General features: G+C 39.5%; 1 protein-coding gene across 2 annotated transcripts in view; it reads left to right on the top strand.

Annotated features, from left to right (window-relative positions):
• The window catches only part of cdc42ep3 (CDC42 effector protein (Rho GTPase binding) 3), a 211,797-nt gene extending 199,362 nt beyond the window's left edge, over window positions 1-12,435 (top strand). The window contains exons 1-2 of one of the 2 annotated variants that reach the window (XM_072551387.1): window positions 659-1,173; window positions 10,765-12,435. In XM_072551387.1, coding sequence (XP_072407488.1) covers window positions 11,081-11,860 — 780 coding nt within the window. In that variant the 5' untranslated portion in view covers window positions 659-1,173; window positions 10,765-11,080 and the 3' untranslated portion in view covers window positions 11,861-12,435. Of the gene's footprint in view, window positions 1-658; window positions 1,174-10,764 lie in introns of those variants that run through there. The other variant, XM_072551388.1, reaches the window with a different exon arrangement.
• The last annotated feature ends 2,312 nt before the right edge of the window (window positions 12,436-14,747 follow it).

Below are 14,747 nucleotides of genomic sequence, written 5' to 3'. Positions count from 1 at the left end.
TTTCATTTTAAAAGGCCAACATAAATGTAACATGTTGCCAGAATCAATATATTAAAAAAAATTAAATGCACATTACAGGCTTTTTACAATACCTTCAATCTAAACCTCAGCACCACCCCAAGTTTCTGGGAGCAGACCGTTCGGGTTGGACACAGTGAGTTTCAGCTAATTATATTCAACTTCCCTCCTTTGGTCGTTATAATTTTAAAACATTTTCTTTTAGACTCTGGGTATTCCGACTGTGTTAATATGAATTTATATATCTGTGTTTCCATTACATTTGCATTAGCCCAGCACATTACCACTGTACAAATATATTCTTGACTGTGTAAACACTGGAGAGGAGTTGGAATCTCAAATCGTTTGGAAAACCAGGACTGGATTTTAAACTGACAAATATTGCTTTGTTTTCAATTGACTTGACTGTAAAGTTATATTTGCGCTGAGTACATTCTGATTACACACAACGTTTAGTTTCAAACATTTTTGAACCGATCCAATTTGAGTATTGAGTTCGCTTTTGAATTATTGTTAAAGACGGTAATTATTAACTGCTCCAGCATCTCGATCCAGAACACCAAGTTTTCAGTAGTACTCCCCACTTCCTCAGCTTACACACCCATCTCAGTGTATAACAGAACTTGTGATGTGTCTTGTTTTAAGCTCAGGAGGGTAGGACCGTTCCTTGCACCAGCTTCATTTTATTTTAACATATATAACGGGCTCCCTTCACGCTGCAGAAGTTGGATTCATGTGGTATCTGCAGCGCTCCCCAAATGTTATCCTCCTTACTGTCGGCCACTTGACAGGCAACCCACCTCTTTCCCCTCCCAGCTGTTTGGCTTAGGGAGGGACAGATAGCAACAGGGTAAAGACTGTTCCCAACTGACGTGAATGTGACAGACAGACACAGGTGGAAGCCGCTTGTCAGGATCCAAGGGTGGCTACAACATCTGGCGCGCTGCCACTGAAATTGACTCTTCAGTTCCGCAGACACACACATCCTGCGCACGCCACTAACTTCAGGGGAGCTCACGCTGCCAGACCTTGCTCTGGGGATTTGATTTTCGACTACTTCAGCACCCAGCAAAGAGGAATTTCTCTCTCTAAAGGACAAATCGACAGGATAGTGAAAAATATTTAGCCTCATTCCGCCAAGGCTCTGGGGAGACCGTAAGTCTTTTTCTTTCTTTCATTTCACTCCCACTTCCCATCTTGACTATGGTTGACAGCTCTTTTCTTTCTGCTTAGCTAGAGATCTGCTTGAGTTAAAGCTGGATATAAAAGAGGTTCCTAATCTATCAACTAAAAGCAGCCCCAAAAACCAAATGATTCACCATCCTCCACCCATTACGGGGTTTTTACCAAGTGTCAGCACCTCAACCAATAGTTTATTCTCGCTAAAGCGGTTGGGATTAAATAGATACGATAATATCGCAAAATGCAAAAAAACCCGAAAGTTTTTTTCAAAGTTAAGGCAAAATTTAGTCTTGTTTCTGATGTTTTGAATATTGTTTTAGCTAATGTGCAGGAACAGACTGCGGAAAAAATGTAACTCAACTAGATTAGCGTTTTCAGCGCGTGGGTCTAGAATATGCTGGGCAACCCCTCTAAAATGAAAGCTGCATCTGTGAAACTAAATACTGTGGGTGCAAAACACTCTAGGTCAGGCGACATATGTTCCTCTCTCTACAGAGGCTACATGGACTGCCAGTTAATTTGGTGGTCAGCTTCATTTGCATAACGCTGATTCTTAAAGATAAGAATCAATGTGCATCTGTTCTTATTTAGAAACAGTAAAGTAACTGTAACCGTACTAGTACAACCTTTAATGTAGTATTATTTTTTAATGTTGCAGGGGAACTCTGTCAATGAAAATGCTCTGTCCGTGTCTCTGACCCATTATGTGAAAAACTCTGACGAGTTTGTTGCTAAAGAATTGAATTGACTTGGAATAATATTGTGCTCTGGAAAATAAATTACTGGAGCTTCATCAGTTAGTACCATTACTGGATTTGACAGACCAAGCAGACTCCTTTGTCATCTACTGTATTCTAAAATTCATTGATTTAAATAACTCCATCATGACCTCTGGTTCCAATAAAGAGGAAATAATCACACTTTTGACTCAAACTGCTGGAGACTAATGGAAGTATTTTGGCTTTTCACACAGATTATGGACTGATAGACTGACACATTATTACCAGACACATTGTGGTGCAGCCATGAATGTGCCACTATGGATTATGTATTCACAAAGTAATTAGTTTCTAGCTCTTTCCAAATTATAAAATAATCCCCTTATTTGTTTAATAGTAACCAGAAAGGCTTCTCATGCAGATATCTAATAATATGTTAGGGTGCAGTGGCAGAGATACAGGTTTAAGGAAAATGCAGTTGGGATATTAGGGGACCGCCAGGATTGGCTTTGATTGGGAAATTAGCTGTTTCTTGTTTTCTATCCCTATATTGAAATTTCACTCAATTGATTGTTTTTGGATTAAACAGATAACAGTAAAAGAAAAGTGAACAAGAAATTCAGAAAGTTTTGCAAATTCTTTTATATCATATTTCTTAGCACTGAGCTTATCCATCATGACTATTCAGCTGTACACTGCATCACAACAATATCACTTCCTCTCATTGTATTTAGATGCTGGTTTTACTGGCTTTTACAATATACCTCTGACTTCACCAAGGGCTGAGCTTTTCATATGACTTGATAACTGAGGTTAGAAATTGATGCATAAGAACCTCCTCATGTGATCCTTCTTTGGGAACCTAACTATGCAAAGAGCCAGTTAAAACAGGGCTCTTTAGTGTCCGGAAGCCTCTGCTTGTGCCCACTTTCAGAGAGTGGAAATAAGGGTATTTTTCTTCCTCCTCTTCCTTTTCCTCCGGTTTCACTTCTGTAGCATGCAACAGATGAGGCCATTTCCTCCACTGCTTTTACATGCAACAGGTGTGTTGTTTCCATAACAAAGATGTTCTCTCAATAATAAGACAGGAAGCCTAACTTCATCTTTTGCAGGGGAATTGGCCAAATGCATGGAGAAATTTGCCATTCCATTCCCAAAGTGGAGAGAGTGCAGGAGATGTAAGCTATTGAATAGGCTGGGGCTATTTTCCTTTGTGCAGCAAAAGTTGAAAGAGACCCGATTAAAAATGTCCTTACCTCTGAGCCAGGAGGCCCAGATTCAAGTCCCACTTGCTCCAGAGTTGTTCAATAACATCTCTGAACAGATTGATTAGAAAATATCAGTAAGATTATGAGGAGTGTGGATAGAAAAACATTGGTAGAGGGGTTAATAACCAGGGACAAACATTTAAGGTAAGAGGTAGAAAGCTGAAAGGAAAATTGAGAGAATCTTTTGGACTCTAGGGAGGTGGGAATCTGGAACTCACTGTCAGGAACTCTTGTAACATTCAAGCAACATTAAGGTATTCACTTGTATTGTCATATTATCCAAGAATAGGGGCAAAAGTTGGAAAATGGGGTTAGTGTAGTCAAATCTTTGAGTGGTGCAGATATGATGGGCTGAATAGCCTCCTTCTGTGCTGTAAATATCTGTTTGTCAAACTTACCTAGTGGGATGCCAATTTAGTGTTCAGAGATTAGGGCCATAGTCTCCATATGTCCAGACTCTTAAATGGGCCAATATCTGAACAAACAAAATCTGAAAAATGGGATAATCTTGGTTTAAAATCTAGACAGTAGTTCTCCAAACTGGTACTGGAGGGTGGCAGCCACGCGGGGAAATGTACAAGGATAGGCAAACAACTGCAGTGAGAAGTAGGCACATAAAAGATAATAAGAAATAGGCCATTTGGCCTCTTGGGCCTGCTTAGCCATTCAATAGGATGATTGCTGATCCAAAATACTCCTCATAACCACTTTCCTGCCATTTCTTGTAACTCTGGATTCCCTTACTGATCCTGAAAAATGCCATTTTTATAGAAGTATCACTAAAATACCCTACATATAATACTTTTTGTATTAGTATTCTAATAGTATCACTATTATAATTTAAATGTGATTTCCATGATTATTAATCCATCTCACAAATGATCCTTCAGTCAAGAACATTTGAAAACCAGCACTTCAGGGAATTAGACACACAAAGATAAAATGGATTGAACATACATTCAAAGCAAGAGACAAGATGATGGGATGAGTTTTAGAATGCTGGCGCAAGCAGCCTACATGGACATTGGGTTAAAGGTAGTACGGTGGCTCAGTGGTGCACACTGCTGTCTCACAGTGCCAGATACCTGGATTCAATTCCAGCCTTGGGTGGCTGTCTGTGTGGAGTTTACACATTCCCCCTGTGTCTGCATGGGTTTCCTCCAGATGCTCCAGTTTCCTCCCACAATCACAAAGATGTGCAGGTCAGGTGAATTGGCTGTGCTAAATTGCCCGTAGTGTTCAGGAATGTTTAGGCTAGATGCATTAGTAAGGGGTAGGAAAATGGGTACGTGTGGGTTACTCTTCAGAGGGTCGGTGTGGGCTTGTTGGGCCGAAGGGCCTGTTTCCACACTGTCGGGATTCTAATTCTAAATGGTCATCACATTCTATGCTGTAAGCTTCAATGGTTCAAAGATTGCCAGGTTTAAGCACATTACATGCAACAGGAAAATCAGATGCAATACTGCCAAAGACTCAATTATCTATTACTAAACTACAGGTGCATAATTATGAAAAGATAACACAGCCCAATGTGATCTCCCGAGGATTACAATCATACTCACTACTCAACCTCTCGAAGAAAGCAAATATCAACTACTCAGACACATACTTCCAGAAGACTGCCAGGATTGAAGTGCATACTGATTTAAAGTTGCGTTCTCGAAATAGGAAAATATATTTTACTCTGGTGATTTGGTTCACTATTGTGGGTGGAATAAGTAGACAATTTATTTTAAAGGAACTGAATGTATTAGAGGAGCAAGTGGTTTGTGGATATGGTACATTAGTTATGAAAAGTAGCAATGTAAGTGTTTACACTCTAAATGACCTTAAAAAATGTGCTGGGTTCATATTTAAAAGACAAGAATATAAAAGCAAAGGGATGATATTAAATTCTTACTGAACTTTAGTTGGACCACATTTAGATCATTTCTGGCAAAAAGAATATTGATACCTGGAGATAAATCTTAAAAGATGTCATTGAAAGTGAGAGAAGAGGAACATTGGCTTAGCATGTTTAAAGTGTAGCATTCCATTTTGATTTAGAAAGTGAAACTTACACAAACAAAGTGTAAAGGTTTGGAAATTGTGATTGCCTCTAAAGATTTCTTACTAGTGCTCATTGATGAAGCTGCACGACATTTTAGTGGCGGGCACTTGACCGAGAATGACAAGTTGATTGGAGTAAACTAGTCATTCCAGGGGAAATACCTTTTTACTATTCACTTTCTGCTGGGCTTCCATGAGAACTTTTGATACATTTCTGGAAACTTTCTGACACTGTCAAGGTATCATTAGCACTCTTGTTAATATTTGTTCTGAAAGTTCTCTAGGGATTTCACTTAAAGAAAATTGATATTTATGTTCCAGCTTATTAGGCATCTGTAGGACCCCACATGTAAATGAAAATTACATTTAATTAGTGCTTGATTCAAATTATGACAATCAGCAAAGAGACCCAGAATGGCTAAATCCAAGCTTCCTACCGATTGTGTCTTTCGCGCACAGCATCAATTAGTGCCTGCTCTCACTCATTCACCAAAATAAATCCTGCCCCTTCATAGATTGAGAATGTGAAGCTTACTGTCTCATGAAGTGATTGCAGCAGATTACCAATGCATTCAAAGACAGGATTGGTATCTGTAATAGGGAGAAGAGAATAGGGACATAAGACAGTGTGGTGATTAGAGTGGAATGGAGGCTTGTGTGAAGTAAAGACTGCCATAGATCAGCTGTTTTGATTGCTTGATTTTGCTCTGAATGTAATGGATGCTTAGTTTTGTCTGTTTTGATTTTGAATGAAGGAGGAATGTAGGCCTGAAGTACTACTTGGGACATTTTAACATTTATCTGAACCTGATCAGATAACTCTGTGGGAAGCTAGGGAAGTGATTGCTCGGCCTCTTGCTGAGATGTTTGTATCATCGATAGTCACAGGTGAGGTGCCAGAAACTGGAGGGTAGCTAATGTGGTGCCATTATTTAAGAAAGTTGGTGAGGACAAGCCAGGGAATTATAGACTGGTGAGCCTGAAGTTGGTAGTGGGCAAGTTGTTCATCAACACTCCCCAGGACCTTACCATTAAGTGGGACAGGATTTATACATATTTGGAAAGGCAAGGACTGATTAGGGATAGTCAACATGACTTTGTGCGTGGGAAATCATGTCTCATAAACTTGATTGAGTTTTTTTGAAGAAGTAACAAAGAGGATTGATGAGGGCAGAGCCATTGACGTGATCTATATGGACTTCAGTAAGGTGTTTAACAAGGTTAGATCTCATGGAATACAGCGAGAACTAGCCATTTGGATACACAATTGGCTTGAAGATAGAAGATGGAGGGTGGTGGTAGAGGGTTGCTTTTTGGACTGAAAGCCTGTGACCAGTGGAGTGCCACAAGGATCGGTGCTGGGTTTCGCTACTTTTTTGTCAATTATATTAATGATTGGGAGGTATAGTTAGTAAGTTTGCAGATGAAATAAAAATTAGAGATGTAGTGGACAGCAAAGAAGGTTACCTCAGATTACAACAGGATCTTGATCAGATGGGCCAATGGGCTGAGGAGTGGCAGGTGGAGTTTAATTTTAGATAAGTGCAAGGTGCTGCATTTGGAAAAGCAAATCTTAGCAGGACTTCATAGTGAGGTCCTGGGGAGTGTTGATGAACAAAGACACTTTAGAGTGCAGTTTCATAGCTCCCTGAAAGTAGAGTCGCAGGTAGTTAGGGTAGTGAAGAAGGCATTTTGTATGCTTTCCTTTATTGGTCAGAGTATTGAGTATAAGAGTTGGGAGGTCATGTTGCAGCTGTCCAGGATGTTGGTTAGGCCACGTTTGGAATATTGCATGCAATTCTGGTCTCCGTCCTATTGGAAGGATGTTGTGAAACTTGAAAGGGTTCAAAAAAGATTTACAAGAATGTTGCCATGGTTGGAGGATTTAAGCTATAGGGAGAGGCTGAATAGGCTGGGGCTTTTTTCCCTGGAGCATCGGAGGCTGAGGGGTGACCTTATAGAGGTTTATAAAATCATGACGTGCATGGACAGGATAAATAGACAAGATCATTTACCTGGGGTGGGGAAGTCCAGAACTAGAGGGCATAGGTTTAGGGTGATAGGGGAAAGATATAAAAGGGACTTGTGGGCAACGTTTTCACGCAGAGTGTGGTACATGATGGAATGAGCTGCCAGAGGAAGTGGTGGAAGCTGGTACAATTGCAACATTTAAAAGGCATCTAGATGGGAATATGAATAGGAAGGGTTTGGAGGGATATGGGCAAAGTGCTGGCAAACAGGATTAGATTAGGTTAGGATATCTGGTCAGCAGGGCCGAGTTGGATCAAAGTGTCTGTTTCCACAGATCATATTTCAGCCTAACTGCCGATGGATAGCCCCTCCTCAAGCTTCCAATAAATTCCCCAAATGATGTATTGTTAAAGAGAGCTGCTCTGCACTGAAAGCACCAAAACAGAGTAAATTTAAGTAGTACTTCACTGCTTACTTCTGATGGATTTACTATCTGGGGCAAGATAGTAATACAGGGATCTTTCCCTCTCTGACTGTGTTTGGGTGTGGTTGTCCATGGCATCAGGCAAAAAGAACAGAAGCAATAATCCGCACAGAAGCTTAACTGGCCATTTGTCACATTTCTGTCCATAAGCCTTAGTTGTGTAAAACGTTGTTTTTCAATAGAATATAACATCCAATGTCTATTTCATAATTAATACCTTGAGTGTGAAGTACTTTGTGCCATCAGCATATGAAACCAGCTATAAAAAAGTAAGCTATTTATCTCTTTAGAACCCTAGTATTTCATTACTTAGGGGGATAAATGCTTTGTTTCATCTGATTTTGTTTTTTCCCTTTCTTTGACTCTGCCTTTGACCACTCGTTTCTCAACTTATTTCTTATCAGTTTCTCCTACACGTTGTGCCTCCGATGCTTCTCATTCACTTTTCTCAAGTTATGATCCTTTGCTGTTTCCTTTATACATCTGATATATTGTGTCCTTCCCTTCATGTTTCTTCAGCTACGTCCTGTCCTGTCCAAATCTGACACAACCCTGAATGTATCACTGATTCAGTATTCACCCATCCCAATAGGTATCGAAGTCTCCATTCTATTAAGTTGTGTCTTGTTAAGTTTTGTTCCATTACAGCGAAAACATCAGAATACTTTTGCAAGGGAGCAATATTTAACATTGTCTCATTCTCCCTTGTAATTCAAATTAATACTGCAACAGTGAATGTGTCAGGCCCAGTTTTTGGAAGTTCTCATTCTCCCTAATGTTATTTCTCTTACCTAGTGGTTAACTTTGGAATGTAACAATTGCAAACAGGAACTAAGTCTGTTCTTATTCAATCCCTCTCCAGTGTCAGGCATCACTCATGGAAATTTGTAATGCCACTATCATTGACCTATTTGTGATCATCAACAGTTCAGACCAAGAAAAAAGTGCTCTGAGCTGTTTACCAGTTGGTTAAACTGCTGTAGCTGTTGTTTCAGTCAATTTGAAGCTTTTATTGAAGCTTTTAGCTGTATGGAAAGGTTGCAGCTGTATCTACAGTTAACAGTTTTGTGCTGAATGAGGTGTGTGGTGCTGTAAATCATCACTACCTTCTGCTGTGGTGAGTCACCCAAATGCATGGTCCCCTTCACCATGCAGATGTTTAGTAGGATAACCCAAAAGAGAACCTGTTTTTAAAACTGAACTCTCAAAAATAACTGAGTTTGTTTTAGCAACCCTGAGTGAGTGAATAATATTCTCCTTACAGCAGAGAAGGCTAAGAGGAGATTTAACTCTGGTGCTCAAAGTACAGTAACAGGAGAGTTTTGAAGAAGTAAATAGATAAACTGTTTTCACCAGAAGGAGGGTTAGTAATGAAAGGACACTAATTGAAAATAATTGACAGATGAACCAGACATCTGATGGGGGAAAAAAAAGTTTTTACACTCTGGAAAGATTCGAGTAAGCAGGTTTAATAGGCATGCTTAAAATAACATGGAAAGAATAGTAAAGGCAAACTTTGACAGCCAAGGGGGGAAATCAGGACTAGAAGTAGTAATTTCAAGGAGACAGCATAGGCATGCTGAGCTGAAAGGCCTCATTTTATACTGTATCATTCTGTGAGATATGCTGAACCACCACAATCTATTTAAGGTAATGGATAAGCAAGAAGGAAACTTTTATTAAAGCAAACTCTCCCATTTACCAAATTTATATTTTATTTGTTATGGAGCACCAGAATTGTGGGTAAGGCCACTATTTACTGTCTATTTTTAATTGCCCTTGAGTCATGTTCTTGATCAGCTGTAGTTTGTATGGTACAAGCACAGTGCCATTTTTAGTAGCTGTTTGATACAACTGAATGGCTTACTAGGACACTTCAAAGAACAATTAGAAACAATCATATTGCCATGAGTCTGGAATCACATGTAGCTCAGGTTTGGTAACATAGAAACATATAAGATAGGAGCAGGAGTAGGCCATTTAATCCCTCAAGCCTGCTCCACCATTCGTTATGATCATGGCTGATCATTGAGCTCAATACCCTTATCCCAAACTCTTTCACCCCCCACCCCCCCCCTCCACCCCCACTGCCATACCCCATGATCCCTTTAGCCACAAGAGCTATGTCTACCTCCCCTTTGAAAACACAATGCTTTGGCCTCAACTGCTTTCTGTGGTAGTAAATTCCATAGGCTTGCCACTCTCTGGAAGAAATTTCTCCTCACCATGGTCTGAAAAGATTCACCCCTTCTCCTTAAACTGTGACCTCTGGTTCTGGACTCCCCCACCATTGAGAATATCCTTCCTGCATCTAACCTGTCAAGTTCTGTTAGAACTTTATAGGTTTCTATGACATCTCCCTCATTTTTCAGTGACTATAATCTTAACCTCCTCAATCTCTTCTCATACATCAGACCTGGTAAACCTTTGCTATGCTCCCTCCATAACAAGAACATCCTTCCTCAGAAAGGAGACCCAAAACTGTGTACAATATTTTCACTATAAAGGCCAACATATAATTTACCTTCTTTATTGCCTACTTCATCCGCACACTTTCTTTCAGTGAATAGTGCGAGAAGAGACCCAGGTCTTGGAAAGTATTCCCCTCTCTCAACTTAAAGACATCAGATTTCTTCTCTTGGAGGAGATTACTAATTTTAGATGTTTTTTTATGATAATGATTTCATGGTCATTATTACTGAGTTTAAATTTAAGTTAAATTACACCAGCTGCTGCTCTGGTATTAGAACCCATGTCCCAAAATATTAGCCTAAAATTCTGTATTATTAATCCAGTGACATTAACACTATGCCAACATCTTCTCCCTACAGTTTTGTGCTGATTAAAGAGATTAGCTTGTTCTCCTATATCTATCAATTGCTGTATTTAAATTCCTCCAGCTTCCATGGCCAGACTTAAATGTGTCAATCTGAAGAAATAACCCAGGGCTTTGGATCACAAGTCTTGTAGTATCAAGACTATGCTACCATTCTCTCATAGTGAAGTTTGACCCAGTAGTTAGTTTGCAATTTGATCAATAAACATGCTCATTGTCTGTTTGATTTCCTTACAGAGATCACCGCATGTTTTCTCGGGGCCAGATGTTCCAGGTTTTGAGTCATATAACTGATAACGACGTCAGATTTTATAGAGCTACCCAAGTTTGTGTTTGTCTTCCTTCCCTTTCACTGTGGAAGAAACAATATCCATTAGAAGCTGAAAAGGTTTCACGAGTTGGCAATGAGATTGGTTTCTCTTCAAAATAATAATAATTCACTGCAAAGAAGCAGGGGAGACGGAACCTGAAGTCTTTTTGCTTGGAAGACTTTTATTTGTATCTGTGAGAAAAATTGGATGTTTCTGGACATTTTTCTAACACTGCCTGAGGGATGCCAGCTAAAACACCAATTTACCTGAAAACAACCAACAACAAAAAAGGCAAGAAATTTAAGTTGAGGGACATTTTGTCCCCTGACATGATCAGTCCTCCTCTTGGAGACTTCCGCCACACCATTCACATTGGCAATGGAGGGGAGCATGACGTTTTTGGGGACATTTCATTCCTCCAAGGGAAGTACGACCTCTTGCCTGGAAATCAAGGTCAGGCAAAGCTTAGTCAATATGTAGGGCACAGTGAATTTTCAAGGGCAAACAGTACCCCAAATTCTACTTTCTCTGAGATGCCCTCACCTGTTCTGAAGAATGCCATATCACTTCCAAGCATTGGCGGATCTCAAGCCCTCAATCTTCCTCTACTAACTGCCGTAAGCTTTGTTTCAAAGCAGGATTTCTCAGCCCCTCCCAAACCCCCTCGACTCCACCCAACCACAGAACAACACATGCCAGGCAAGGATGAGCACTGTGGGAATGGGCACATTAATACAGAAGGAAGAGAGGTGAAGAAGTATCCAATGGTATTACAGAATGGTGAAGCCAGCATCAATCACTCACAGAAACTTCTTGGACAATCTACAGAGTGTAAAATCATGGAGGAAGATTCCACTCACAGGATCACACAGTGTGGAATGACAAAAACAAACAATGCATCAAAGGATTCTCTCCACAATCTCACCGGATCACTTCTCTCTCTTCAGCTGGATCTAGGACCTTCTATTTTAGATGATGTACTTAACGTTATGGACAAAAAGCACAAGATGGAAATCAAATAACAAACCCATTCTCAACAAAGTCAACAACGGAGATCTTGGACCTCTTTCACAATACACTTGAACCAAAGAACCTGTATATGTGCCTATTGACCTTGAGGATGAAAGGTCAATGTTGCCACCTGCTTCTTAGAAATGGACTCGGCATCATCTGCAGTCGTCTTTTGTACCGATGAGCTGTTTGGCTGTGATACAATTTCCACTGCTGCATTTATGGCAAAAGACATCCCACAACTTTTGCCCACTTGTTCACCAGGGAGGAAATCATGTTTGCAGTGTAGCTGGGTCCCGTTGAAACTTGTCAATGGCTAGGTCATTGTTATGGCACTAGAGCAGAGCACTTTTTTGTGCAAATGGACTTGGTGTGTTTTGAGTCCGTGGTACCCATCCTTTATTCAGGCAATTATTAAAATTTAATTTCTTCACAACTATAATGGTAGTTTGCAACTATCTGTTTTTAGTCAACTATTGCTTGCTTTCCAAAGAAATTGTTTTTGTGAAACATTGCTTAAATGTACACATGTTGCTTGAAACAAGTGCAACATCTGACAGAATAAAGAATTAATAATGGAATATCATGCAGTGTCAGGTGTCACAGGAGTTATTTTTCATGATCCCTTGAAGATGGTATTTCCTTCAGTGACTTTGCCTGGTGACAGCATGAAGCATTGGTTCCACTCCTGATCAAAATGAACATCTATGAATATAAGCTGAGAGTCCTTTTCTTGCGAACTTTATTTCTTGCATAGCTTTTAGCAGCAAATTTATTGAATATAAAATTAAGTGGTGATTGGAAATATATAACTCTTCAGTCAAAAGTGTCACAAGCATTTGTAACATACCATGGTTTATAGTGAGTAACAGAAACTGGTGTACTATTACACTTCATACAAGGCTCTCATTGTAAAAGTCCACAACAGAATAGAACACCAACTGCCAGTTCAGTTACTGCTGCTGGAGGTCGCATTTATTATCAATGGTACACACATATACAGTAAATAAATGTATAATAGGAAAATGCCAAACGTAATACAAAATTCATAAGAAGTCACAAAGAATCTTTATTATAACAGCTAAAGTTACATTGTCTTTGAGCTATATTAAAGATTAGCAGAAAATGAGGTAAGAGTTATGCCTATTAGGAATGATTATCGTGGATGTGACCCAAAAGTGAAGGTTCATTTGTTATTTCTTAGGATAGGATGTGGAAAGTCTACTTTTGCTGATTTTTAGTTTGCTTCCTTTGTCTCCTGAGGGTAATGAAACCACACCTGTTAAGATACAGAGTCCACACATGGTAGAGTATAGGTAGACCACATGCATGTTAGAATATGAACTCCACATGCATCAGAGTTCCTGCTTCACAAATGTTCCTGCTGAGTTTAGCCCATCAGTAATAGACTCCTGCCTGCCAATACATTATAGCTTTTAGTTGAAAACATACAAGGTGCTAAATTGTTTAATTTCAACTGTTTCGTGTGTTAGCTTGCCTGAGGTTGTAACATTTCTAACCAAGATGAGGAATTTATTCACTCACGGGGTGATGAATCTTTAAAATATTTTTATCCAAGGGCTGTGGAAGCTCAATCATTGAGCATGTTCAAGCCAGAATGTGATCAATTTCTGGAGATAAACAACATCAGGGATCATGGAGATAAAGCAACTATTTTGCACTGAAACATTGGAACATAGAAAATAAAAGCAGGTGGCTGGTCATTCGACCCATCAAGCCCATGCCAATCTCGCAAATGATCCTTGCTGACCCTGCACCTCAACATCAAACTTCTGCTCTCTCCCTACAATCTTTTGACGTCTTTAGTTTCTAGAAATGTGTTGATTTCTTTAATATGCATACTTAAAATATATTCAGTGACTTCACCTCTACAGCTTTTATGTGGTAAAGAATTCCACAGAATTGCCTCTCTGAGTGGAGATATTTCTCCTAATCTGACTCCAATTACCTAAAGTGTATTGTAAGACTATGACCTATTGTTCTGAACCTCCCAGTCAAGGGAAATGACATCCCTGCATTCAGTCTATCCATCCTTTCAATGCAATATTCACTCATTCTTCTAAACCCAGTGAACACATGACCAGGTGGTGTAATCTCTCCTCATGACAAACCTAGCAATCAGGCTAGTGAACCTCTATTGCACTCCCTTAATAGTAAATATATCTTTTCAGTAAGGAAACCAAAATTTGTACATGATACTTTTGGTGTGATCTCACCCTATACAGTTGCAGTAAGACATCCTTACTTCTTTACTCAAACCCTCTTATAATAAAGGCTGGTATACAATTTGCTTTCCCAACTGCTTGCTGCACCTATAGGCTTACTTAGAAGAACACTCAGGTCCCCCTTTCCCAATCTATCAATATTTAAATAATACTCTGCCATTCTGCTTTTTTTTTTCTGTTGAAGTGGACAACTTGACATTTATGTACATCTGATGTGTTTGACAATCATCTTATCTAAGTCAACCTGAAGCATCGTTACATGCTTGTCACCACTCCCGCTTAGTTTTGTGTCATCCGCAAACTTGAAAAACGACATTTGATTTTCTGATCCAGACATTTAATATCTATTGTGAATAGCTGAAGCCAAAGCACTCATCACTATGGCACCTCACTTGCCATGACCTTTCATTTCAAAAACAACCGATTGATTCCTACTCTGTTTCTTGCCAATGCCAGCATAATCCTATGTGCTTTGACTTTGCAAATTAACCTTTTATGGGATTTTATCGATGGCTTTCTGAAAATCCAATCCACCATATCCACTGGTTCTCCCCTTTATCTATTCTACTAGTTAAATCCTCAAAAAACACAGCAAATTTGTCAAGCATGATTTCACATGCATGAATCCATGTTGACTCTATTTATTACTGCT

This window comes from Chiloscyllium punctatum, chromosome 3, assembly GCF_047496795.1.
Source record: "Chiloscyllium punctatum isolate Juve2018m chromosome 3, sChiPun1.3, whole genome shotgun sequence".
NCBI classification, from domain to species: Eukaryota; Metazoa; Chordata; class Chondrichthyes; order Orectolobiformes; family Hemiscylliidae; genus Chiloscyllium; species Chiloscyllium punctatum.
This window is presented reverse-complemented; position numbering and strand designations above follow the sequence as displayed.